The sequence below is a fragment of the Oncorhynchus mykiss genome, chromosome 3 (genome assembly GCF_057628025.1).
Source record: "Oncorhynchus mykiss isolate SJ-2025 chromosome 3, ASM5762802v1, whole genome shotgun sequence".
Classification (NCBI taxonomy): domain Eukaryota; kingdom Metazoa; phylum Chordata; class Actinopteri; order Salmoniformes; family Salmonidae; genus Oncorhynchus; species Oncorhynchus mykiss.
Window position 1 is genome coordinate 50,801,811 of NC_143024.1, and position 24,934 is coordinate 50,826,744.

Below are 24,934 nucleotides of genomic sequence, written 5' to 3' on the forward strand. Positions count from 1 at the left end.
ACAGTTTGGACTTCTCCCCCGGGTAATGTGGCCACTCACCGTCTATGAGGTCCCAATAACAACAGTGGAGAAGATGGAGCGAACCATTACCTCATACGTGAAGAAATGGCTGGGTGTCCCACGATGCCTGAGTAACATCGGCCTCTATGGCAAAGGGGTCCTTGAACTACCTCTTACAAGTCTAACGGAGGAGTACAAGTGCTCTAAAGTAAGACTTCAGATGACATTGAAGGACTCCAATGACCAGACCATTAGCAAGGCTGCACCACCCCTACAAACTGGACGGAAATGGACATCATCCAAGGCTGTGCAGCAAGCAACATCAGCCCTGAGACACCAAGACATTGTGGGGAATATCCAGCATGGAAGAGGAGGCTTTGGCCTGGCAGCAAGCAAACCAACGTTCCATAAGGCAACAACATCTGAACGCAGGAAGCTGGTGGTCGAGGAGGTGCACAGACAGGAGGAGACTGCAAGAAGTGTAAAGGCTGTCTCTCTTAGGCTGTCTCTCAAAGGCCTGGAGAGGAGAAAGATCAACTGGAGTAAGCTTTGGCAAATGGAGGCAAGCAACATCAGCTTCATCATAAGAGCTGTTTATGATGTGCTTCCATCACCAAAAAACCTACATCAATGGTCTGGCGAGGACTCGACCTGCCCCCTCTGCCCAGCTCCAGCGACTCTCAGGCATATAATGACAGGTTGCAAGACCAGCCTCTCACAAGGCCGCTACACCTGGAGGCACAATCAGGTCCTCAAGAGCCTGGCTGCAGCACTTGAGACCAATAGGAGTGCAACCAATTCAATACCTCCAAAAACAAGCAATCCCATCAAAACAACAACATTCATCCGGGAGGGACAGAAAAGGTCCAAGCATCCTCCGACGAAGCCAGAAACTGGACACCTAGCCATGGCCCGGAACTGGAAGATGCTTGTCGATAATGGCCAGCAACTAATTTTTCCACCTGAGATTGCTTCTACCAACCTTAGGCCAGACATGGTACTCTGGTCCCCTTCACAAAAGGCTGTGTACATCATAGAGCTCACAGTCCCGTGGGAAAACTCTGTTGAAGAGGCCTACAAGCGTAAGAAACTGCGTTACACAGAGTTGACAGCAGACGCAACTCAGCGCGGCTGGAATGCAAAAGTCTGTCCAATTGAAGTGGGATGCAGAGGATTCGTGGCTTCTTCCACCATCAGGTTGCTGAAAGAACTTGGAATCCATGGACAGGCTCTGCGGCAGACCGTCAGAGCAGTTTCTCAAGCAGCTGAAAGAGGAAGCCAGTGGATCTGGAGCAAACGGAAGGACCCTTGCTGGGCTATAACTTCATGACCCCCCCCACCCCCACCTGAGAACCCAATTCAAATCCCTCCAACTTGAGGAGGGCATATGAGGTATGCGGTCAGCTGTAGGGCTGGCTCAGGGAAGAGGACGCCCCTGCTTTGCATAGTCCTGTGGGACATCTTAATTGGGCATGGGACACAAGCTAAGGCTTGATCACCCTTTAGCTGGCCACCTTTGATGAGGTTGTTTAGTGATTTAAAGGCCGAAACACCCACTGATTTGAAGGCACACTACTGAGGATGTGTCCCAAAATTGACATCTTAACCCAGTCTAAGAAACAAACCTCCCATGCCACTGTCAACATCACATCAAATCTCATGTGAGTGCATTCCATCTACTGGCACAATGGACAGTTAACATCTCGTCCCGTGTTTTTTCTACACTGTTCTATTGTACAGCTGGAGCATATATTGTGAAATGTTATATAATGATGTTCATTATTCATCAAGTGTGTTAAATGGGACACTTCTTGCTCAAAGGCTTTAACTACTCAGTGCAAATACGGATAATGGTTATGTAAACATAATACCGGAATATAAACGGTTGTGGTAACCAAGTGAAGAGGAAAAAGATAAGACATATTTAAAATCAAAACAGGTGGATAATTGTATTCATACAGGAATCACATTTAACAGATAGAGGCGCCAACATTTTTAAGCTGGCTTGCATAAGTTTCCCATAGCTCATTTAATTCAAAACAAAATGGGGTGATTATTCTGATGAGTAAAATACTTTAAATGTTGAAGCAACGCTCTGATGGGTACGGCAGGCGCATCTGCATTGAGGCTCTTATAAATGGGATTAATTAAGGTAGTGTTATGCAACATATATGCTCCCAACAAGGAGAACCCAGATTTTTTTCACGAGGTCAATGTTATACTGGGAAATATGGAGGGGCAGATCATCCTTGCTGGACACTTTAACCAAGTGATGGACATGACTAATAGAAGTCAATTTACAGGTAACTCCACACCAAAGAAAAGACTTGCAACACATATGGCAGCAGACTGTGGGCCTTACAGACATATGGAGATACGTCCATCCTAATGAGAGAGAATATACTTCCTTCTCCCACTGTCATAAGACAAACTCCAGAATAGATTTATTCTTGATATCTAATTTCATGGTAAATGGGATTACTTGCCAGATTGGTCGAATTGCCCTCACGTGTCATGCTATAGTAGTGCTACATGTTGATATAAAACCGTGAGGAAGGGTAGATTTAGACAATACCATGCTATTACAAGATGAGATATTTAGCCAATCACTAGCAGATGATCTTAGATCCTATTTTAGGAGATCAACATAGGCTCAACTGAAAAGGATTCCACAGTATGGGAAACATCTAAAGCATATATTAGAGGGAAAATAACAGCACATGAAGTCAGAGAGCGAGAGAGGGTTGAAGCAGTAAAAAGATCAGAAACTGGTGTGTGTGAGCACATTTGAAACTGCCTGTAAATTGACATGTCAGTTGCACGAAATGTATAACAAAATGGCAGAATATGCACTGTTTAGACTTTTTCATGAGGGAGGTGAGAAGACAGGCAACTAAAACTGCAGAACACTTGACGTAATTCCAGCAATTAAGAAGAGCAATAAGATGGTGACCTCATCCAAAAGAGATAGACTGGGTTTCAATGTTTTAATAAAGATTTATATACATTCTTCTGAACAGTGAGTCCCATAGATATGGATGCTTTTTTGTCTGGTTTTGAACTACCTAGATTATCAGATAGCAAGGTAGAGGACCTGGACTGTACTATAACAGAAGAGGTGGTGAGAGCAGCAATTTTATCTATGAAAGCAGGGAAATCCCCTGGTCTGGATGGCCTTCCTGTAAAATATTATAAAACTACAGTACCGTCAAAAGTTTGGACACACTACTCATTCAAGGGGTTTTCTTCATTTTTATATTTTCTACATTGTGGAATAATAGTGAAGACATCACAACTATGAAATAACACATGGAATCCACACTTGCCTTGATAACTTTGCGCACACTTTGCTTTCTGTCAACCAGCTTCATGAGGTCGTCATCTGGAATGCATTTCAATTTACAGGTGTCCCTTCTTAAAGTTAATCTGTGGAATCTCTTTCCTTCTTAAGACATGAAGGTTGTCAATAAGGAAAATTTAAATATCTTTGAAAATTTCTTCAAGTGCAGTCAAAAAAACCATCAAGGCTATGATGAAACTGTCTCTCATGAGGACCGCCACAGAAAAGGAAGACCCTGAGCTAGCTCTGCTGTCGAGGATAAGTCCATTAGAGTTACCCGCCTCAGATTGCAGCCCAAATAAATGCATCCGAGTTCCAGCAACAGACATCTCAGCATCAACTGTTCAGAGGAAACTGCGTGAATCAGACCTTCATAGTTGAATTGCTGCAAAGAAACCACTACTGAAGGACACCAATAAGAAGAAGAAACTTGCTTGTGCCAAGAAACACGAGCAAAGGACATTACACCGGTGGAAATCTGTCCTTTGGTCTGGAGTCCAAATTTGAGATTTTGGGTTTTATCCACCGTGTATTTGTGAGACGCAGAGTAGGTGAACGAATGATCTCCGCATGTGTGGTTCCCAACATGAAGCAAAGAGGTGGTGGTGTGAAGGTGCTTTACTGGTGACACTGTCGGTGAGTTATTTATAACTCAAGGGCACACTTAACCAGCAAGGCTAACATAGCATTCTGCAGCGATACATCATCCCATCTGGTTTGCGCTTAGAGGGAACCCGATGGTCCTGTTTTTCAGGACACCTCCAGGCTGTGTAAGGGCTATTTGACCAAGAAGGAAAGTGATGAGTGCTACATCAGATGACCTGGCCTCCACAATCACCTGTCTACTTCCGGCGCCGACAGAGATGGCCGCCTCGCTTCGCATTCCTAGGAAACTATACAGTATTTTGTTTTTTTTACTTGTTATTTCTTACATTGATACCCCAGCTAATCTTAGGTTTTATTACATACAGTCGGGAGGAACTACTGGATATAAGAGCAACGTCAACTCACCATTATTATGACCAGGAATACGACATGGGTGGCGAACCCAGCCGGCGAACCAAAACAACGACGCCGTAAAAGGGGCCTTCTGGTCAGGCTCCGGAGACGGGCACATGGCGCACCGCTCCCAAGCATACAACTTGCCAATGTCCAGTCTCTTGACAACAAGGTTGATTAAATCCGAGCAAAGGGTAGCATTCCAGAGGGACGTAAGAGACTAAAGTTCTTTGCTTCACGGAAACATGGCTCACTCGACACGCTATCGGAGTCGGTACAGCCAGCCGGTTTCTTCACGCATCGCGCCGACAGAAACAAACATCGCTCTGGTAAGAAGAGGAGCGGGGGGGTATGCCTTATGATTAATGAGACGTGATGTGATCATAACAACATACAGGAACTCAAGTCCTTTTGTTCACCTGACTTAGAATTCCTCACAATCAAATGTCGATTATCTACTTAGAGAATTCTCTTCGATTATAATCACAGCAGCATATATTCCCCCCAAGCAGACACAGATGGCCCTGAACAAACTTTATTTGACTCTAAACTGGAAACCACATATCCTGAGGCTTCATTCATTGTAGTTGGGGATTTTAACAAGGCTAATCTGAAAACAAGACTCCCTAAATTCGATCAGCATATCGATTGTGCTACCAGGGCTGGTAAAACCCTGGATCATTGTTATTCTAACTTCCGCGACGCATATAAGGCCCTCCCCCGGCCTCCTTTCGGAAAAGCTGACCACGACTCCATTTTGTTGCTCCCTGCCTACAGACAGAAACTAAAACGGGAAGCTACCGCGCTCAGGTCTGTTCAACGCTGGTCCGACCAATCTGATTCCACGCTTCAAGATTGCTTCGATCACGTGGATTGGGATATGTTCCGCATTGCATCAAACAACAACATTGTGCCAGGTACAAGGTGTTTCCTCCGGCACATTGGTGCGGCTGGCTTCCGGGTTGGATGCGCGCTGTGTTAAGAAGCAGTGCGGCTAGGTTGGGTTGTGTATCGGAGGACGCATGACTTTCAACCTTCGTCTCTCCCGAGCCCGTACGGGAGTTGTAGCGATGAGACAAGATAGTAGCTACTACAACAATTGACACCACGAAATTGGGGAGAAAAAGGGGGTAAAAAAAACAAAAAAAACAACATTGACGAATACGCCGATTCGGTGAGCGAGTTTAATAGCAAGTGCATCGGCGATGTCGTACCCACAGCAACAATAAAAACATTCCCAAACCAGAAATTGTGGATTGATGGCAGCATTCGCGCAACTCTGAAAGCACAAACCACTGCTTATTTTTATTTATTTTGTACCTTTATTTATAACCAGGGCAAGGTGACCGGAAACATGACCGAAAACAAACAGTGTAGCTATTCCCTCCGCAAGGCAATCAAACAAGCTAAGCGTCAGTATAGAGACAAAGTAGAGTCGCAATTCAACGGCTCAGACACAAGAGGTATGTGGCACGTTCTACAGTAAATCACAGATTACAAAAGGAAAACCAGCCCCGTCGCAGACCAGGATGTCTTGCTCCCAGACAGACTAAACAACTTCTTTGCTCGCTTTGAGGACAATACAGTGCCACTGACGCGGCCCGCTACCAAAACCTGTGGACTCTACTTCACTGCAGCCGACGTGAGTAAAACATTTAAAAGTGTTAACCCTCGCAAGGCTGCAGGCCCAGACGGCATCCCCAGCCACGTCCTCAGAGCATGCGCAGACCAGCTGGCTGGTGTAATTTAGAGGTTGACCGATTAATCGGATTAATTAGGGACGATTTCAAGTTTTCATAACAATCGGAAATCGCTATTTTTTGGTGCCAATTTGCAGTTTTTTGAATTTATTTATTTATTTTTTGAATTTATACCTTTATTTAACTTGGCAAGTCAGTTAAGAACACATTCTTATTTTCAATGACTGCCTAGGAACGGTGGGTTAACTGCCTTGTTCAGAGGCAGAACAACAGATTTTCACCTTGCAAGATTGAATCCGAGCTGAGAACCTTACAGTTAACTAGTCCAACGCAATAACGACCTGCCTCTCTCTCGTTGCACTCCACAAGGAGACTGCCTGTTAAGCGAATGCAGTAAGCCAAGGTAAGTTGCTAGCTAGCATTAAACTTATCTTATAAAAAACAATCATAATCACAAGTTAACTACACATGGTTGATGATATTACTAGATATTATCTAGCATGTCCTGCGTTACATATAATCTGACTGCACATACAAGCATTCAAGTATCTGACTGGGCGGTGGTAGGCAGAAGCAGGCGCGTAAACATTCATTCAAACAGCACTTTCGTGCGTTTTGCCAGCAGCTCTTCGTTGGGCGTTTTGCCAGCAGCTCTTCATTGGGCGTTTTGCCAGCAGCTCTTCGTTGGGCGTTTTGCCAGCAGCTCTTCATTGGGCGTTTTGCCAGCAGCTCTTCATTGGGCGTCAAGCATTGCGCTGTTTATGACTTCAAGCCTATAAACTCCCGAGATGAGGCTGGTGTAACCGAGGTGAAATGGCTAGCTAGTTAGCGCGCGCTAACTAGAGGGACGGAAACTATAATGTTTCACTGGCAATACTAAAGTGCCTATAAGAACATCCAATAGTCAAAGGTTAATGAAATACAAATGGTATAGAGGGAAATAGTCCTATAATAACTACAACCTAAAACTTCTTACCTGGAATATTGAAGACTCATGTTAAAAGGAACCACCAGCTTTCATGTATTCTCATGTTCTGAGCAAGGAACTGAAACGTTAGCTTTCTTACATAGCACATATTGCACTTTTACGTTCTTCTCCAACACTTTGTTTTGCATTTTTAAACGAAATTGAACATGTTTCATTATTTACTTGAGGCTAAATTGATTTTATTGATGTATTATATTAAGTTAAAATAAGTGTTCATTCAGTATTGTTCTAATTGTCATTAAAACATTTTTTTAACCGGTATCGGCGTTGAAAAATCATAATCGACCTCTAGTGTGTTTACAGACATTTTCAATCAATCCTTATCCCAGTCTGCTGTTCCCACATGCTTCAAGAGGGCCACCATTGTTCATGTTCCCAAGAAAGCTAAGGTAACTGAGCTAAACGACTACCGCCCTCTGTTGCACTCACCTCCGTCATCATGAAGTGCTTTGAGAGACAAGTCAAGGACCATATCACCTCCACCCTACCTGACACCCTAGACCCACTCCAATTTGCTTCCCGCCCCAATAAGTCCACAGATGACGCAATCGCAACCACACTGCCCTAACCCATCTGGACAAGAGGAATACCTATGTGAGAATGCTGTTCATTGACTACAGCTCAGCATTTAACACCATAGTACCCTCCAGACCCTGGGTCTCGACCCCGCCCTGTGCAACTGGGTACTGGACTTCCTGACAGGCCGGCCCCAGGTGGTGAGGGTAGGTAACGATATCTCCACCCCGTTGATCATCAACACTGGAGCCCCACAAGGGTACGTTCTGAGCCCTCTCCTGTACTCCCTGTTCACCCACGACTGGGTGGCCACGCACGCCTCCAACTCAATCATCAAGTTTGCAGACGACACTAGTGGTAGGCTTGATTATCAACAACGAGACGGCCTACAGGGAGGAGGTGAGGGCCCTCGGAGTGTGGTGTAAGGAAAATAACCTCACACTCAACAAAACAAAGGAGATGATCGTGGACTTCAGGAAACAGCAGAGGGAGCACCCCCCTATCCACATCGACGGGACAGTTGTGGAGAGGGTAGTCATTTTTAAGTTCCTCGGCGTACACATCTCGGACAAACTGAATTGGTCCACCAATACAGACAGCGTGGTGAAGAAGGCGCAGCAGCACCTCTTCAACCCCAGGAGGCTGAAGAAATGCAGCTTGTACCCAAAAGCACTCTCAAACCTTCACAGATGCACAATCGAGAGCATCCAGTCGGGCTGTATCACCGCCTGGTACGGCAACTGCTCCGCCAACAACCGTAAGGCTCTCCAGAGGGTACTGAGGTCTGCACAACGCATCACCGGGGACAAACTACCTGCCCTCCAGGACACCTACACCACCCGATGTCACAGGAAGGCCATAAAGATCATCAAGGACAACAACCACCCGAGCCACTGCCTGTTCACCCCGCTACCATCCAGAAGGCGAGGTCAGTACAGGTGCATTAAAGCTGGGACCGAGAGACTGAAAAACAGCTTCTATCTCAAGGCCATCAGACTGTTAAACAGCCACCACTAACATTGAGTGGCTGCTGCCAACATACTGACTCAACTCCAGCCACTTTAATATTGGAAAAATTGATGTAATTTTTTTTTATCACAAGCCACTTTAAACAATGCCACTTAATATGTTTACATACCTTACATTACTCATCTCATATGTATAGACTGTACTCCATAACATCTACTGCATCTTGCCATCTTCATGTAATACATGTATCATTAGCCACTAACATGTAGTGACACCCCATCCCAAGTCAGTTAAGAACAAATTCTTATTTTCAATGACGGCCTAGGAACAGTGGGTTAACTGCCTTGTTTAGGGGCAGAACGACAGATTTGTACCATGTCAGCTCGGGGGTTTGAACTTGCAACCTTTCGGTTACTAGTCCAACGCTCTAACCACTAGGCTACCCTGCCGCACCTTTGATGAACTTCGGATGTTTCCATTCACGAGACTTTTCTAATATCTATTCGATAATATATCCGTTGGGACAATTCGTTTTTCACTAGGACCGATTGGAATAATGGCTACCTTTGTATTTTACACGAGAATCTCTCTCGGAGCCACCATGTGACCACTTACGCAATGTGTCCGCCTATGGCTATTCTTCAACAGAAATGCGTAAAACTAAGTCACAATTCTGTAGACACCTTGGGTAATACGTAGAAAGCGTAAGCTCGTTGATGGTACATTCACAGTGGAATAGGGAGTCATTGGAACGCAGCGCTTTCAAAACCTGGGGCACTTCCGGTCTGGATTTTTCTCAGGCTTTCGCCTGCAACATCAGTTCTGTTATACTCACAGACAATATCCTTACAGTTTTGGAAACGTTAGAGTGTTTTCTGTCAATTATATGCATATTCTAGCATATTTTCCTGACAAAAATGTTTTGTACAAAAATGAAAATACTGCCCCCTAACACCAAGAGGTTTTAAACATTGCCACTTTTATATGTTTACATTCCCTACATTACTCACCTCATATGTATATACTGTACTCGATACCATCTACTGCATCTTGCCTATGCCGTTCTGTACCATCACTCATTCATATACCTTTATGTACATATTCTTCATCCTTTTACACTTGTGTGTATAAGGTAGTTGTTGTGAAATTGTTAGGTTAGATTACTCGTTGGTTATTACTGCATTGTCAGAACTAGAAGCACAAGCATTTCGCAACACTCGCATTAACATCTGCTAACCATGTGTATGTGAGAAATACAATTTGTTTTGGATTTGATTTGACCTCAACCCAAATTGAGATGGTTTGGGATGAGTTGGACCGCAGAATGAAGGAGACTGTTGGACATTCCTCATGACGCTGGTTGAGAGAATGCTAAGAGTGCGCAAAGCTGTCGTCAAGGCAAAGAAAGGGTGGCTACTTTAAAGAATCTAAAATATATTTTGATTTGTTTAACACATTTTGTTACTATATGATTCCATATGTTATTTCATAGTTATGAAATCTTCACTATTATTCTACAATGTATAAAACAGTAAAAATAAAGAAAAACCCATGAATGAATAGGTGTCCAAACTTTAACAGGTACTGTATACTAACATTATTAAACCTGTATTGACAGTGGTTTACCAGGAGGCATTTAAAAATGGCTCCCTTCCGCACACCTTTAATGAGGCTTTGATATTGCCGATTCCTATAAAGGATAGAGATACTACAGAACCTGGGAATTTTAGAGCAATCAGCCTACTTAATGCGAATTGCAAGATTCTTACTAAGACCCTTGCGATACGCTTAGAGAAGGCACTACCTATTATTATACTTAGTGACCAATTAGGATTTATTAAGAACCTCAACTGATAATATGAAGAGGCTCTTACATCAAATGTGGTTAAACCGCTCAAATACAGTTTCTACCGCTGCGGTCTCAGATGCTGAGAAGGCATTTGTTAGGGGAGAGTGGGCTTTTCTCTTAAGAACCTTATAAGAATGTATAGGGAGGCAGAGTTGTTATTGGTGCTAAAAAATATGTTGATATGAGTGTTCAGAAATGTTACAAATGTAGGATTATTTATTTAGTAAGTGCCAAACCTTACCTTCTTGAAGCGTTTTACTGACTGGTTATGAAGCCAGCAGGGCTGAATGACCCGATAAAGATCTGGATAAATACTTACACCCAGTAGTTAAAGTTCCATTCAAATCAAATACAATTTTAATGATACACATATTTAGCAGATGTTATTGCGGGTGTAGCGAAATGGGTGTAGCGAAATGTTTGCTTATTTCCCTGCAGGAATAAGAAATGTTAACTCTAGATGAGCCATGGGGTGCACATATCGGATGTCTAGTTTAACGCCGATGTGCATACATATATAACGTAGATAGATACATGACGTCGTTACGCAATACTTGCAACACAGCATTCCTAACATCGATCCACACAGCAGACATTGTGGGCTAACAGTCAACAAGTCGAGCAGTCATTTGAAAGAGTAAGAACATTTCAGCAAGACAACTTAAAGGTGAAATCCATTAACGCCAAGATAATGGAATTCATTGCCCTTGACAATCAACCGTTCTGTCGTGGGTGATGTTGGCTTTTGCCGACAGGTCGAGCACCGGTACACACTACCAAGTGCTCTATTTTTCAGATGTTGCCCTACCGGAGATACACAGTAATAGCGTCACTGCTATTTGCGTCACGACATGCATACTATGGAACGTTGTTTGGGTCTTTGCGTGTCAAAAAATATACAGTAGCACTGTCAAAGCTGTACAAAAAAAGTCTGCAAACAAGAAAACACAGGTCACAAATTATGTGTTTACAATACCGCTTGGTAATAAAGCATAATTTGTTTGACTGCAACTTCTGGGGTAACTAGCTTTAGCTTGGTACCTAGCTAGCACCAATACAACCAGACTGAAAACAATGACCAGTAGAAACTGCCGTCATTTTCATTATTCTTAGCAATGATTTAGGAATCCTTGTGAGTAAGTATTAGCTAGGTTGCCACTTGTTGTTCATCTATTGAAATTGAACTTCAGTTCATGAAAATAAATAGCTTGCCAGCTACTTAACCCTGTTGCCCAAAGCTAACGTTATAAGCGGCCAGCTAGCTTTAATTCAATTCAAGGGGCTTTATTGGCATGGGAAACATTAACATTAGTGCCAGCTAGTGTGTAGCTCATTCCTGCCTCGGTATCACTAACGTTAGCATAAATCACTAATGATAAACAAGACAGAAAACGTTGGTAAAATACCCTGAAGTAATATGAACAACTTGGGCTTGAAACCCATTCCACAGCCACAACTATTTAACCAAATCCGACTGGATCTCTATGCGAAAAATAAAAGCATACAAAAAAAATGGAACTACCTGACATAGTGTGACTATGCTGTGTAGCTATAGTCACACTAATGTAAACTTAGCTAGCTGGCTAAATAGCGCAGCCAACATTAGCCATGTTCCAACGTTACCTCACTACTCATTGTCAAGTTACCCATCTTGTCAGCCAGACAGTCGATCATATCGGAGTCATTTCATTATATCGCCATGTTCTAACAGTTCACTATCCACTGTATCCAAGTTTGAAATTCAGTTCCTCATGATGTCGGAGTGAACAAGTCAGGGAGTTTCTTCCTCATGAATGCTTCAGACATCTTCACAGAATCAGTGTGCTCACCATTCTTGGTTTCGATCCACAAAGCCGGCAAGCCAGACTGCCACAGAAGCCTCGAAAGGGGAGAAAGCCGTCCTCCTCATGTTGTATGGGAGAAAGAGCAGGAAAAATTCTCGCATCTCCATACTTCAGCTCTCCCTTTGCTCGGGCAGCAGCGAGGATGCGGACAGTGTCTCGGTACTGTAGCGATTTAATAACAAACGCCCTGGGTGCATTTCTCCATAGTGTACGATGGGCTCTCTCGCGATGGGCTCTCTTGCCTTCAGGAAATTTGAGCGCTTTGGACATTCCTGTAAGGTTCAAATGTATCCTCTGTGTCAAAACGGAGTCCTCCAACTTCTTGTGCTTTTGATACACGTCCTCGTGGACTTCCAGGATAGCAGCCTGGTGGTCAGCATGGTCTTCTGACTTTGTCACTCGTCCCTTTGTGACTTTCTGGTCTTCGTGGAGTTTATCAACCAGCACATCAATTTTGATGAGGCGTTCAGAAATTGTCTCTTGAATTTTTGTAATACTTTTGGCCATACCCATTCTGAACCATGCTGGTGCTTCTTTGAGCTAGCATCTGCTGAGACCGACAGGTTGTGAGAGGGGGTCACTTTTCCATGCCTCGTCTGAGGCATTGCATGATTGGGCATCTTTTGTTTTGACGATAAAAGAGACGTATTAGCTTGTAACTCACTTTTAGCAAACAGGTTTTTGAGTGTTAATGGATTATTATATTTTTATCAATTTATTTTTTATTTGTATAATTGTTTTGATAACTTGTTGATAGATTAACTGAACTATCTGGTGGTGAGACAGAATTGCAGGACTGATTATGGCAAGTCAGTTTATATTTGGCTTGGCTAGCTAACTAATATGGTTTGAATGATTCAGCAACACCATCAGCATCAGCTTTTTAGCTCCCTGACCAAGTTCCTAGAGAGAAGTGGCTGGGATGAAGTCTCACTTCATTTGGGGCTTTTCTGGACCACTGCTGAGGTGTGGTGGTCTTACTGGCGCTTTTACAGTCATTGAAGCATCACCCATGTGGGTGCTACATTTCAGTAGTGGAAGATCCAGCCTGCCTACCTACGGTGAAGTTGTGATTATCAAAATATGACACGTTGCACATTGAGGAGCTCTGTGGCCTGTCTGCCAGATGTCTCTACTTCCCTGCCTGGCTTTACCATCTATGCCCCCTCCTCTCAAGATAATACCTTTCGGAACTGAAGACGTAGAAGACCATCGCCCAAATACCTATATTTGTTTTGTTAATTTGTTTTATTTTGTTTTTAAAGTGACTGAGATTATACTAGTAATGAAAGCTCTATATAAAATAAATATATTAGCAGTAGTAGCAGTAATAGTATTATTAGTACTCACCAAGTACATCAGGAGGTTCCGTCTGGAAGCCCTCTGGTTGTTGTCCCTGCAGCATATGCAGCAGGGCCTGAAGGCTGCGCAGACACAGGGAAGGGTGGGAGAACCGCGTCTCCTTGATCAGCTCAAACACCCCACACAGACCGATGCCAATGATCTTGAAAGAGAAACACACAATACAGTTATCAGATAAACTACAACAGACAGAACTCAAAATATCACACACACCAAAGAGGCTTAAAGACTCAACATAGCCCAGTGCAAACGATCTAGAGAGAAAGGAAGTCACTGGTACCACCTCAGCTAAAACCCAGAGGTTAAGCCTAAATAACACTCAACCCACAAAACTAGGCTAGACAAAAAATTCAAAACACACACATTCACATTTATTGGGTTCTATGCAGGCATCTTTGAGTTTTATTAATCGGAGGATTACGCAAAGGTTCAAATGGACTTCTGCGCTCTCCTATTATCCCCGTCCCCTTCCAAACATCCAACAACCCACGTCTTCTTTATTAGGCCCTAACGGACGAAAATGTATTGTGACAGGGAGGACCATTTACCTGACATAAAAATGTTCACTTCCGTTGCAAAACATTTTGTTGCAGTTTACTCTAATGAACTTGACCCCAGAGAACATTCGGTTCCCTCTACTAGGCTCTGAGCCTGAACAGTCTGTACAGTGTGGGCATTACAGCCAAGTTTAACATCCATTCTGATGAGCCTATAACGATAGCTTCTCTCTGAGAGGGAAAGTTAAAGGTAACGATTTGGCCTAGAAAGGCCTGCCTCTCAGAGTTGCCTGTTAGAACAGAATTAAGGCAGTCCCAAATAGCATCCTATCCCCTAAATTGTGCACTACGTTTGACCAGAGCCCGATTGGAATCCTTATGGGCCCTGCTCAAAAGTAGTGCACACCATATGGAATAGGGTACCATTTGGTACCCTAAGTAAAGAAAAGGTTACTGTGTCCTCATCAGCGTGAGGAGCTTGTTTTTGTTCGTCCTTATTGGTTCATTAATTGGCCCGTTCCGCTACAGAATGAGGTAGAAGAGTACTATAATATATTTTATTGGATAAATGGAGGGAATATTTTATTGTGTCCAAGGTTAAAACCTGTTATGGCAAAGTGGCTCCCCTCACGGAACTCCACCCCCCCCCCCCATTCAGCTGAAAAGGTGGCGCAGGGAATTCAAAAATATTCTTGATTGAGGTGGAAAATAAGTTGCATTTAAAGAAAGGAACTTACATGCGCAGCAGTTATAACAAAAAGTTAATCTATATAGAACCGTGGTATTACCATGCAGATCACTATAATGTTGATCTCATGGATTGTCAGTCCTTCAGAGTGGTTACTTTTCTACGGCCCCATCCCTCAGCTTTATAGTATACCAGGCTACCGTTTTGTTGTAGGCTAACATAGGCTAACTTTCTATTGAACATCTGATCATATTTCAGTTGCATCAAATAGAGAGTAGCCTATTATGCAATCAATACAATTAAGCTGTGTGTCAGTTTGTCAAATTTCTGCCCTGCTAGAGCTGCCCCTGTCAACTGTAAGTGCTGCTATTGTAAAATGGAAACGTCTATGAGCAACAACGACTCAGCCGCAAAGTGGTAGGCCACACAAGCTCACAGAATGGGAACTCCAAAAGCTAAAGCATGTAAAAAAGCATCTGTCCTAGGTCGCAACACTCACTACTGAGTTCCAAATTGCCTCTGGAAGCAACGTCGGCACAAGGATTATCATGAAATGGGTTTCCATTGCCAAGCAGCAGCACACAAGCCTAAGATCACAATGCCAAGCGTCAGATGGAGTGGTGTAAAGCTCACCTCCATTGGACTCTGGAGCAGTGGAAACGAGTTCTCTGGAGTAATGAATCACGATTTAACATCTGGCAGTCTGACGGATGTATCTGGGATTGGCGAATGCCAGGAGAACGCTACCTGCCCCAATGCATAGTGCCAACTGTAAAGTTTGTTGGAGGAGTAATAAATGGTCTGGGGCTTTATTTCATGGTTCAGTCTAGGCCCCGTAGTTCCAGTGAAGATAAATCTTAATGGTACAGCATACAATGACATTCTAGACAATTCTGTGCTTTGGGGCAAGAGTTTGGACAAGGACCTTTCCTGTTTCAGCATGACAATGCCCAAGTGCACAACGTGAGAACAGTGTGGAAGAACTTGACTGGCCTGCACAAAGCCCTGACCTCAACCCCATCGTACACCTTTGGGATGAACTGGAATGCCGACTGCGAGCCAGGCCTAATCAGCCAACATCAGTGCCCAAACTCACTAATGCTCGTGGCTGAATGGAAGCAAGTCCCGCAGCAATGTTCCAACATCTAGTGGAAAGCCTTCCCAGAAGACTGGAGGATGATATAGGAGCAAATGGGGGACCAACTCCATATCAATGCCCATTGTAGTGTCGTCTGCAAACTTGATGATTGAGTTGGAGGCGTACATGGCCACGCAGTCATGGGTGAACAGGTTGAGCTCAGACCACAAAAACCTTATTATAGGCTAAGGTTGTAATGGTTGTTTAATTCCTAACCATACCACGTGGAGCTATGGCTAAACGGCGGGAAATGCCACGAAAGACTTCAGGGAAGCAGAGCGAGAGACGCTCAAATTAACTTTCCAGCAAAGATGGACGATTCCAACAGAGATCACGACGACACACTGAGCGTAAATATGTATTGATTGCAATTATTCCCGAATGAGTGAGTGTTCATGTGCAAAGGATTAGCATTTCAATTAATATAATTATCAACTGTGTAGTGACTCCTCTGTCTTTCCCGCCCTTCTCAGTCCACACCCACGTTCCTTTGTCCACCAAGCCGTCATATCGGCTTAGCCCACTAGGGAATCTTCCCTATCATTTCCTTGTAATCTGTTTGTTTATGCATTTCTGTGATTATTTAATTAGTTAGTAAATAAATGATTAAGACAACTGGTGTATGGATGATTCATAGTAAAGGATGGGTTCGTGCAGATATCCAACAATTTAGGATGTTTGGAATGAGTCTAACGTGAGGTAAAGAATAATTAATGAATTAATTAGAAGACTAATTGATCAGCTATTAAAATATCTGAACAGTTATATTAGAAAAATTCTAATTTTGTAATCTGAAGATTTTCCTTGGTGCACAGATTTCCTAGTTAATTGCATTTATATGATAGTTTAATCAAGTAATAATTACAGAGAATTGATTTGATAAAATAACAGTCTACACTTTAATGATGCCAAAGACACGACAACCAGACTATGGGAGGCGCACAGTGCTACATAGAGCCATGACTATATGGAACTCTATTCCACATCAAGTAACTGATGCAATTAGTTAAATTTGATTATTATTATTTATTTATTTGTATTTATTTTTTTAACCTTATGGAACATTGGGGACTGTGAAACAACAAAATAGGCACAGACATGCATACACACGATAACATACACACGATAACATACACACGGATTTAGTACTGTAAGATTTGTGGTAGTGGTGAAGTAGGGGCATGGGGGCACACAGTGTGTTGTGTACGCCAAACCCACCTTTGGTGTTTGTTTCCAAAAAGCTCAATTTTCGTCTCATCTGAACATAGAACCTGGTCCCATTTCAAGTTCCAGTAACGTTTGGCAAGCTGTAGGTGTTTGAGTTTGTAGTTTGATGACAGCAAAGGCTTTATGGCAACCCCCTCCCCAAACAACTTATGGTAATGTAGGTGGTGTCTGATTGTAATTTGAGACTTTCTAACCACAAGATGTCTGCAATCCTATCGTCTGCAATTCTCCAGCTGTGATCTTTGGAGATTGTGGCCACTCGAGCCAACCTCCTTACTATGCGTGGTGGGGTCAATATAGACACACAATCGGCCTGTAAGGGGACATCTCCAGTTGCTTTAAACATTTTAATTATTGTCCTGATACTGGAAATGGGCATTTTCAACAGTTATTTTCTTCTAGCCATTTCCTGATGTGCAGCTCAACAACCTTGTGTAGCACATCTTTACTGTATTCTCAGGTCTTTCCCATAGGTGATGGATAACTATGGGAACTTGGCCTGTGTGACAACTCATATTTATACCCCAGTGAAACAGGAAGTCATGGCTTACCTCTTAAATGTTCCTAATCACTCAGGAGAACTTAAAAATGTAAAATAGGATTGGGAAATATACTTCAGTTAAGATTTTATTCAAAAGAATGTATACGGGTGCAAATAACTGCAGCACATATGAACAAAAATGTATTATTTATTTTTACAAATAATTACACTTAAATTAAATTTTGGATTTTTGTGAATATTTTTAAATGAAAGACCAAGAGGATGAGCCTGTTTTGCTCATATTTACCAAGGGTGCCAATATTAGTGGGCACTGTAATGGTGAGGGGGCCCAGTCGGACCACCTGAAGGTACACTCATTTAGTTTCATTGTAAATTGGTTAGCTAGCCTATGTCTCCTTGTTGTGTCCAGCAGTTCCACAGTGTGTATGGGGGAACTTACATTCCACATCATTTGGGGAAAGGGACAGGGAGGTGGAGAATGTTGTTTTTCATGTGTCCTTTGCTCTGTGTTGCTTCAGCCCTACTGCTACAATTTTAATGTATTTGAGGACCAAATAAGTATTTATTATGGGTACTGGCATTACATTCACGAATATGAGGTTTGAGAACGAATTTGAAAAGATGCAAAGTTTTTCCCATCTGAGATATGTTTCTATAAGAAACGCACATAAATCATACTGAGCAACACAGATTAAAATAGAGTTGGATATCAGATTTATCAATCCACTTTTTCATCTGAGGCTAGAGGTGTAGCCATATAATTTCCAGAAACAACTGTCCCATTCCAACATATTTCAACTATAAGCGAGACCCCAATGGCCGCTTTCTTACAGTAATAGGCCATATTTTATCACGACATGTAACCATCTTTACGCACCGAATGTCAATGACCCAGGGTTCTTCTGAATGTCTTCAATCTCTTACCAGATTTATCAACCACACATGTAATGACAGGCAGAGATTTTAACTGCATTTTGAATCCTTACATGGATAGGCTTCCTACTCGCTCTACCACTTCACTGATGTAGCGGTTACTACGGACCCAAAATAAATGAATGCATGTTAAAGTTTTATCAAGACCTTTACACTTCAAAGACCACTGTAGATACTGTGGAAATGTCTGATTTCCTCCATTCCCTTTCATACCTTAAGGGAACATTTCGGCATTTCGTGTATGATCAGTGAGAAAGTCCATATTGCAAATGTACGGTCCCTTACCCGACGTCCGAAATCGTTTGTAAAATTCGCGGTCGGCGTCGGGCCGTGCGGTAGGGCCGGACCTACCGGGAAGTCGTCGAATGAACTTTGTCGGACTTTCGGTTTCCGTTTAAAAAAAAAAACAAGTTTCGGACCGTTTTTCCGCCGTCCCGGACACTCCCACCAGATGGCATACGGAATCATATGGCAATTTGGCAAAACATCACGAATCGCGACGGGGCCTTATCTCAAAAACTGAAAATATTTCGAAGCCGAAACTTGGCGAGCGTAGGTTTGGCTCAAGGGGCAGTTGGCCCCGAACGGGATGGCGTCTAGGCCTCGACGGTTTTTGAGCTACGGCCATTTTTCTGGGATTAAAGGCTTAAAATGGAAGTAGAGAAATTATTTTTCCACTTCAGGTCAAAGCCAAGGAGCCTCCGGTGTCAATAAAAAAAGAACCAGCCATTTATCTATCGTCATTTAAGAGAAACGGAACAATGACAAATTGGTGATGGTCACAAATAGGCGTTTTTTTTTTTCAACGGTTACAGATCCAGTTGCAGGGTGTTCATACGAATCTTTTTAAAGTGTGCTGCGGAGCTCTGCGACATTTCTGTGATTTTCTATGATTTTCTGAAATAACACAATAACCGACCATTAGAATAGTAGGCCCAAAATGAAGCCTGCCCCACAATGTCATTTGCTTTTGAGTGACAGTGAGAGAACCGTTAGGGTGAGAAGAAAAATTCCACCACATGAATGTTCCTAAGGTCCTCCCGATCTCAACAAGCCTAACCTTGACCGTGTGGCATTAACCCTTCACAGTAAAACAGGGTTTTTTGATCTCACAGATTACAGTGTCATCTCTCCCCATAGGAATACATTGCCTGCACCCCTAATTTCAACCTGAGGCCTATGTGGGTTATGAATGCCGTATGAACCTGTCTTCGGTACCAGTCCATCAGGCCACTATGAGGTCTACCTGTGTCGATTCTAAGCTTCCTGGACCAACCGGAAGTGGTTAAAATGCCCCTAAAAGTGTTTACCCATACACTGCATGCAGTTTGATAGATATAGTGCATTCAACCCTGTGTAGATCAGTCAATTCTTAACGTAAGGACTTAAAACTCAGGATTCTGTAACAGCATACCCCAATGAGGATATGTGTTGATTTATAACTTCCTGTGCCAACCGGAAGTGCCTTAATTGGTGTCTCAGGGGCTGTTTCGAAGGGTTAAAAAATTCAGATCTGTCCAAAACTTCATATATGTGATTAGGCAACCCCCTTGAACTGTAAATCAGTCATTTTTCCCAAAAAAAATCAAAGGAAAAAAAAAATCGCACTAAAACACAACTTAGATGGAGGGACGTATTGGGGTGCGTAGAGACAGACAGTGGCTGCAATAGTTAGCTTTGTTCGAGCTAAAAAAGAACAGTCGGACCTAGAGTTCCGAAACTTTAGAAACCTGTTCTAGACCTCCGGGCCATGGTGCGTGGCGAGTTACGTGGCTCTAGACGGTTCTCGGACCGAGAAACAGCCTCGTACATTCGCAATAACTTCAATTCATTTTTGAATCACGAAAATGACGACGTTTAGAAAAGTCTCAGAGACGCAAGGCTAGGTGCGTTGAAACCGGCTCGGCCCATAGAGACGGACCCCAAAGTTTCTGTCCGATAGCTCGTTCAAGGACCCCGTAGCAAGGCATGGAAATAAGTGGATTTTCAGCACCAATTAGGGTTTTTCTCGGACACCAAATGACCTATCGAGCTGAAACTCGGGATTCGGGGTCGCCTCACATAGGACTTCACATAATGTCCGAACTGGACCCGCAGCTAGAACGTAACTATGTGTTTTACCTTTTTATTATGTTTTAAACTAGAGGCGCTGTGAATTATGGGACTGCTCTGACATATATGATAGTTGGCATCTAAATGAGTAGGAAACAGTGGGTTTGGTGTCATAATGACATCTAATTGACTGATGGACACTGACTTGCTAGTTGACTTTTGTACATTTGCAATATGTTTAAACAGAGAGGGACCATCACCAAAATGGCATTCTGAAATCAACACAAAAAAATGGCATCACCATAGTCTCCAGACTGTGCTGAGTTCAACGAGCTATCCCGCTTGACCGTAGCTCGCTCGGTCTAGGCGCAGCAACCATTAGAATATTAGGCCCAAAATGAAGCCTGCCCCACAATGTCATTTGCTTTTGAGTGACAGTGAGAGAACCGTTAGGGTGAGAAGAAAAATTCCACCATAGGAATGTTCCTAAGGTCCTCCCGATCTGAACAAGCCTAACCTTGACCGTGTGGCATTAACCCTTCACAGTAAAACAGTGTTTTTTGATCTCACAGATTACAGTGTCATCTCTCCCCATAGGAATACATTGCCTGCACCACAAAATTCAACCTGAGGCCTATGTGGGTTATGAATGCCGTATGAACCTGTCTTCGGTACCAGTCCATCAGGCCACTATGAGGTCTACCTGTGTTGATTCTAAGCTTCCTGGACCAACCGGAAGTGGTTCAAATCACCCTAAAAGTGTTTACCCATACATTGCATGCAGTTTGATAGACATAGTGCATTCAACCCTGTGTAGATCAGTCAATTCTTAACGTAAAGACTTAAAACTCGGGATTCTGTAAGTGGCCATGTCAATCAAGACATGTGGTGATTTATAGCTTCCTGTGCCAACCGGAAGTGCCATAATTGGTGTCTCAGGGGCTGTTTCGAAGGGTTAAAAAAGTCAGATCTGTCCAAAACTTCATATATGTGATTAGGCAACCCCCATGAACTGTAAATCAGTCATTTTTCCCCAAAAAAATCAAAGGAAAAAAAAATTGCACTAAAACACAACTTGGATAGAGGGACGTATTGGGGTGCGTAGAGACAGACAGTGGCCGCAATAGTTAGCTTTGTTGGAGCTAAAAAAGAACGGTCGGACCTAGAGTTCCGAAACTTTAGAAACCTGTTCTAGACCTCCGGGCCATGGTGCGTGGCGAGTTACGTGGCTCTAGACGGTTCTCGGACCGAGAAACAGCCTCGTACATTTGAAATAACTTCAATTCATTTTTGCATCACGAAAATGACGACATTTAGAAATGTCCCAGAGTCGCAAGACTAGGTGCATTGCGAACGTCTCGGCCCATATAGACAGACCCCAACGTTTCTGTCCGATAGCTCATTCAAGGACCCCGTAGCAAGTCATGGAAAATAGTGGATTTTCAGCACCAATTAGGGTTTTTCTCGGACACCAAATGACCTATCGAGCCGAAACTCGGGATTCGGGGTCGCCTCACATAGGACTTCACATAATGTCCGAACTGGACCCGCAGCTAGAACGTAACTATGTGTTTTACCTTTTTATTATGTTTTCAACTAGAGGCGCTGTGAATTATGGGCCTGCTCTGACATATGTGATAGTTGGCTACTAAATGAGTAGGAAAAAGTGGGTTTGGTGTCAATTGATATCCATTTGGTGTCATAATGACATCTAATTGACTGATGGACACTGACTTGCTAGTTGACTTTTGTACATTTGCAATATGTTTAAACGGAGAGGGACCATCACCAAAATGGCATTCTGAAATCAACACAAAAAATGGCATCACCATAGTCTCCAGACTGTTCTGAGTTCAACGAGCTATCCCGCTTGACCGTAGCTCGCTCGGTCTAGGCGCAGCGACCATTACAATAGTAGGCCCAAAATGAAGCCTGCACCACAATGTCATTTGCTTTTGGGTGACAGTGAGAGAACCGTTAGAGTGAGAAGAAAAATTCCACCACATGAATGTTCCTAAGGTCCTCCCGATCTGAACAAGCCTAACCTTGACCGTGTGGCATTAACCCTTCACAGTAAAACAGTGTTTTTTGATCTCACAGATTACAGTGTCATCTCTCCCCATAGGAATACATTGCCTGCACCCCTAATTTCAACCTGAGGCCTATGTGGGTTATGAATGCCGTATGAACCTGTCTTCGGTACCAGTCCATCAGGCCACTATGAGGTCTACCTGTGTTGATTCTAAGCTTCCTGGACCAACCGGAAGTGGTTAAAATGCCCCTAAAAGTGTTTACCCATACAATGCATGCAGTTTGATAGACATAGTGCATTCAACCCTGTGTAGATCAGTCAATTCTTAACGTAAGGACTTAAAACTCAGGATTCTGTAACAGCATACCCCAATGAGGATATGTGTTGATTTATAACTTCCTGTGCCAACCAGAAGTGCCATAATTGGTGTCTCAGGGGCTGTTTCGAAGGGTTAAAAAAAGTCTGATCTTTCCAAAACTTCATATGTGTGATTAGGCAACCCCCATGAACTGTAAATCAATCATTTTTCCCCAAAAAAATCAAAGGAAAAATAAATTGCACTAAAACACAACTTGGATGAAGGGACGTATTGGGGTGCGTAGAGACAGACAGTGGCTCCAATAGTTAGCTTTGTTGGAGCTAAAAAAGAACCGTCGGACCTAGAGTTCCGAAACTTTAGAAACCTGTTCTAGACCTCCCGTAGATGGTGCGTGGTGAGTTACGTGGCTCTAGAAGGTTCTCGGACCGAGAAACAGCCTTGTACATTTGAAATAACTTCAATTCATTTTTGCATCACGAAAATGACGACATTTAGAAATGTCCCAGAGTCGCAAGACTAGGTGCATTGCGAACGTCTCGGCCCATATAGACAGACCCCAACGTTTCTGTCCGATAGCTCATTCAAGGACCCCGTCATGGAAAATAGTGGATTTTCAGCACCAATTAGGGTTTTTCTCGGACACCAAATGACCTATCGAGCCGAAACTTGGGATTCGGGGTCGCCTCAGCTAGGCCAACACATAACATAAGAAATGGACCCGCAGCTAGAACGTAACTACGTGTTTTATGTTTTTTTTATGGTTTGAACCGAAGGCGTTGTGAATTTTGGACCAGCTCTGAAGTATGTAATAGTTGGCTACTAAACGAGTTGGAAAAAGTGGGTTTGGTGTCAGTTTGTATCAGTTTGGTGGTCAGAATGATATCTAATTGACTGATGGGCTCTTGTCCACTTGACTCTTGTACATTTGCAATATGATCCTATAGTGAAAAAACATCACCAAAAGCGACATTCTGAAATCAACCCAAACGAGCGATTGAGATGACCCAGAATCACTGCAAAGCCATCCCGAGTTCATCGGGCCAGTCAATTTCACATTCCTGCAAGATTTTTATAGCATGACAAATTCGTGATGGTACCTGCCCTTTAAAACATATTGCAAATGCACAGTGACTTTGAAAAAGTAAGGAAACATAAACAAATTCGATAAACAAATTCGTGATGGTACCTGCCCATTGAAACATATTGCAAATGCACAGTGACTTTGAAAAAGTAAGGAAACATAAACAAATTCGATAAACAAATTTGTGATGGTACCTACCTGCCCATTAAAACATATTCCAAATGCACAGTGACTTTGAAAAAGTAAGAAACAAAAAAAAATACATCTAAAAAATTTTGAGCATGACAAATTCGTGATGGTACCTGCCCATTGAAACATATTGCAAATGCACAGTGACTTTGAAAAAGTAAGGAAACATAAATAAATTCGATAAACAAATTCGTGATGGTACCTGCCCATTAAAACATATTCCAAATGCACAGTGACTTTGAAAAAGTAAGGAAACAAAAAAAAATACATCTAAAAAATTTTGAGCATGACAAATTCGTGATGGTACCTGCCCATTGAAACATATTGCAAATGCACAGTGACTTTGAAAAAGTAAAGAAACATAAACAAATTCGATAAACAAATTCGTGATGGTACCTGCCCATTAAAACATATTCCAAATGCACAGTGACTTTGAAAAAGTAAGGAAACAAAAAAAAATACATCTAAAAAATTTTGAGCATGACAAATTCGTGATGGTACTTGCCCATTGAAACATATTGCAAATGCACAGTGACTTTGAAAAAGTAAGGAAACATAAACAAATTCGATAAACAAATTCGTGATGGTACCTGCCCATTAAAACATATTCCAAATGCACAGTGACTTTGAAAAAGTAAGGAAACAAAAAAAAATACATCTAAAAAATTTTGAGCATGACAAATTTGTGATGGTACCTGCCCATTGAAAC

At 42.7% G+C, this 24,934-nt stretch overlaps 1 protein-coding gene across 41 annotated transcripts in view; it reads right to left on the bottom strand.

Moving 5' to 3' along the window:
• Nucleotides 1-24,934, bottom strand: part of LOC110519948 (E3 ubiquitin-protein ligase MYCBP2) — a 344,341-nt gene that overhangs the window by 285,185 nt on the left and 34,222 nt on the right. For all 41 annotated transcript variants that reach the window (XR_016494672.1, XR_016494675.1, XR_016494673.1 and 38 more), the window contains exon 4: nucleotides 13,556-13,709. Coding sequence is in view for 37 of the 41 variants with exons in the window: in XM_090229470.1 (XP_090085596.1) it covers nucleotides 13,556-13,709 (154 nt within the window). In the remaining 4 variants the exon portion in view is untranslated. The remainder of the gene's footprint in view (nucleotides 1-13,555; nucleotides 13,710-24,934) is intronic.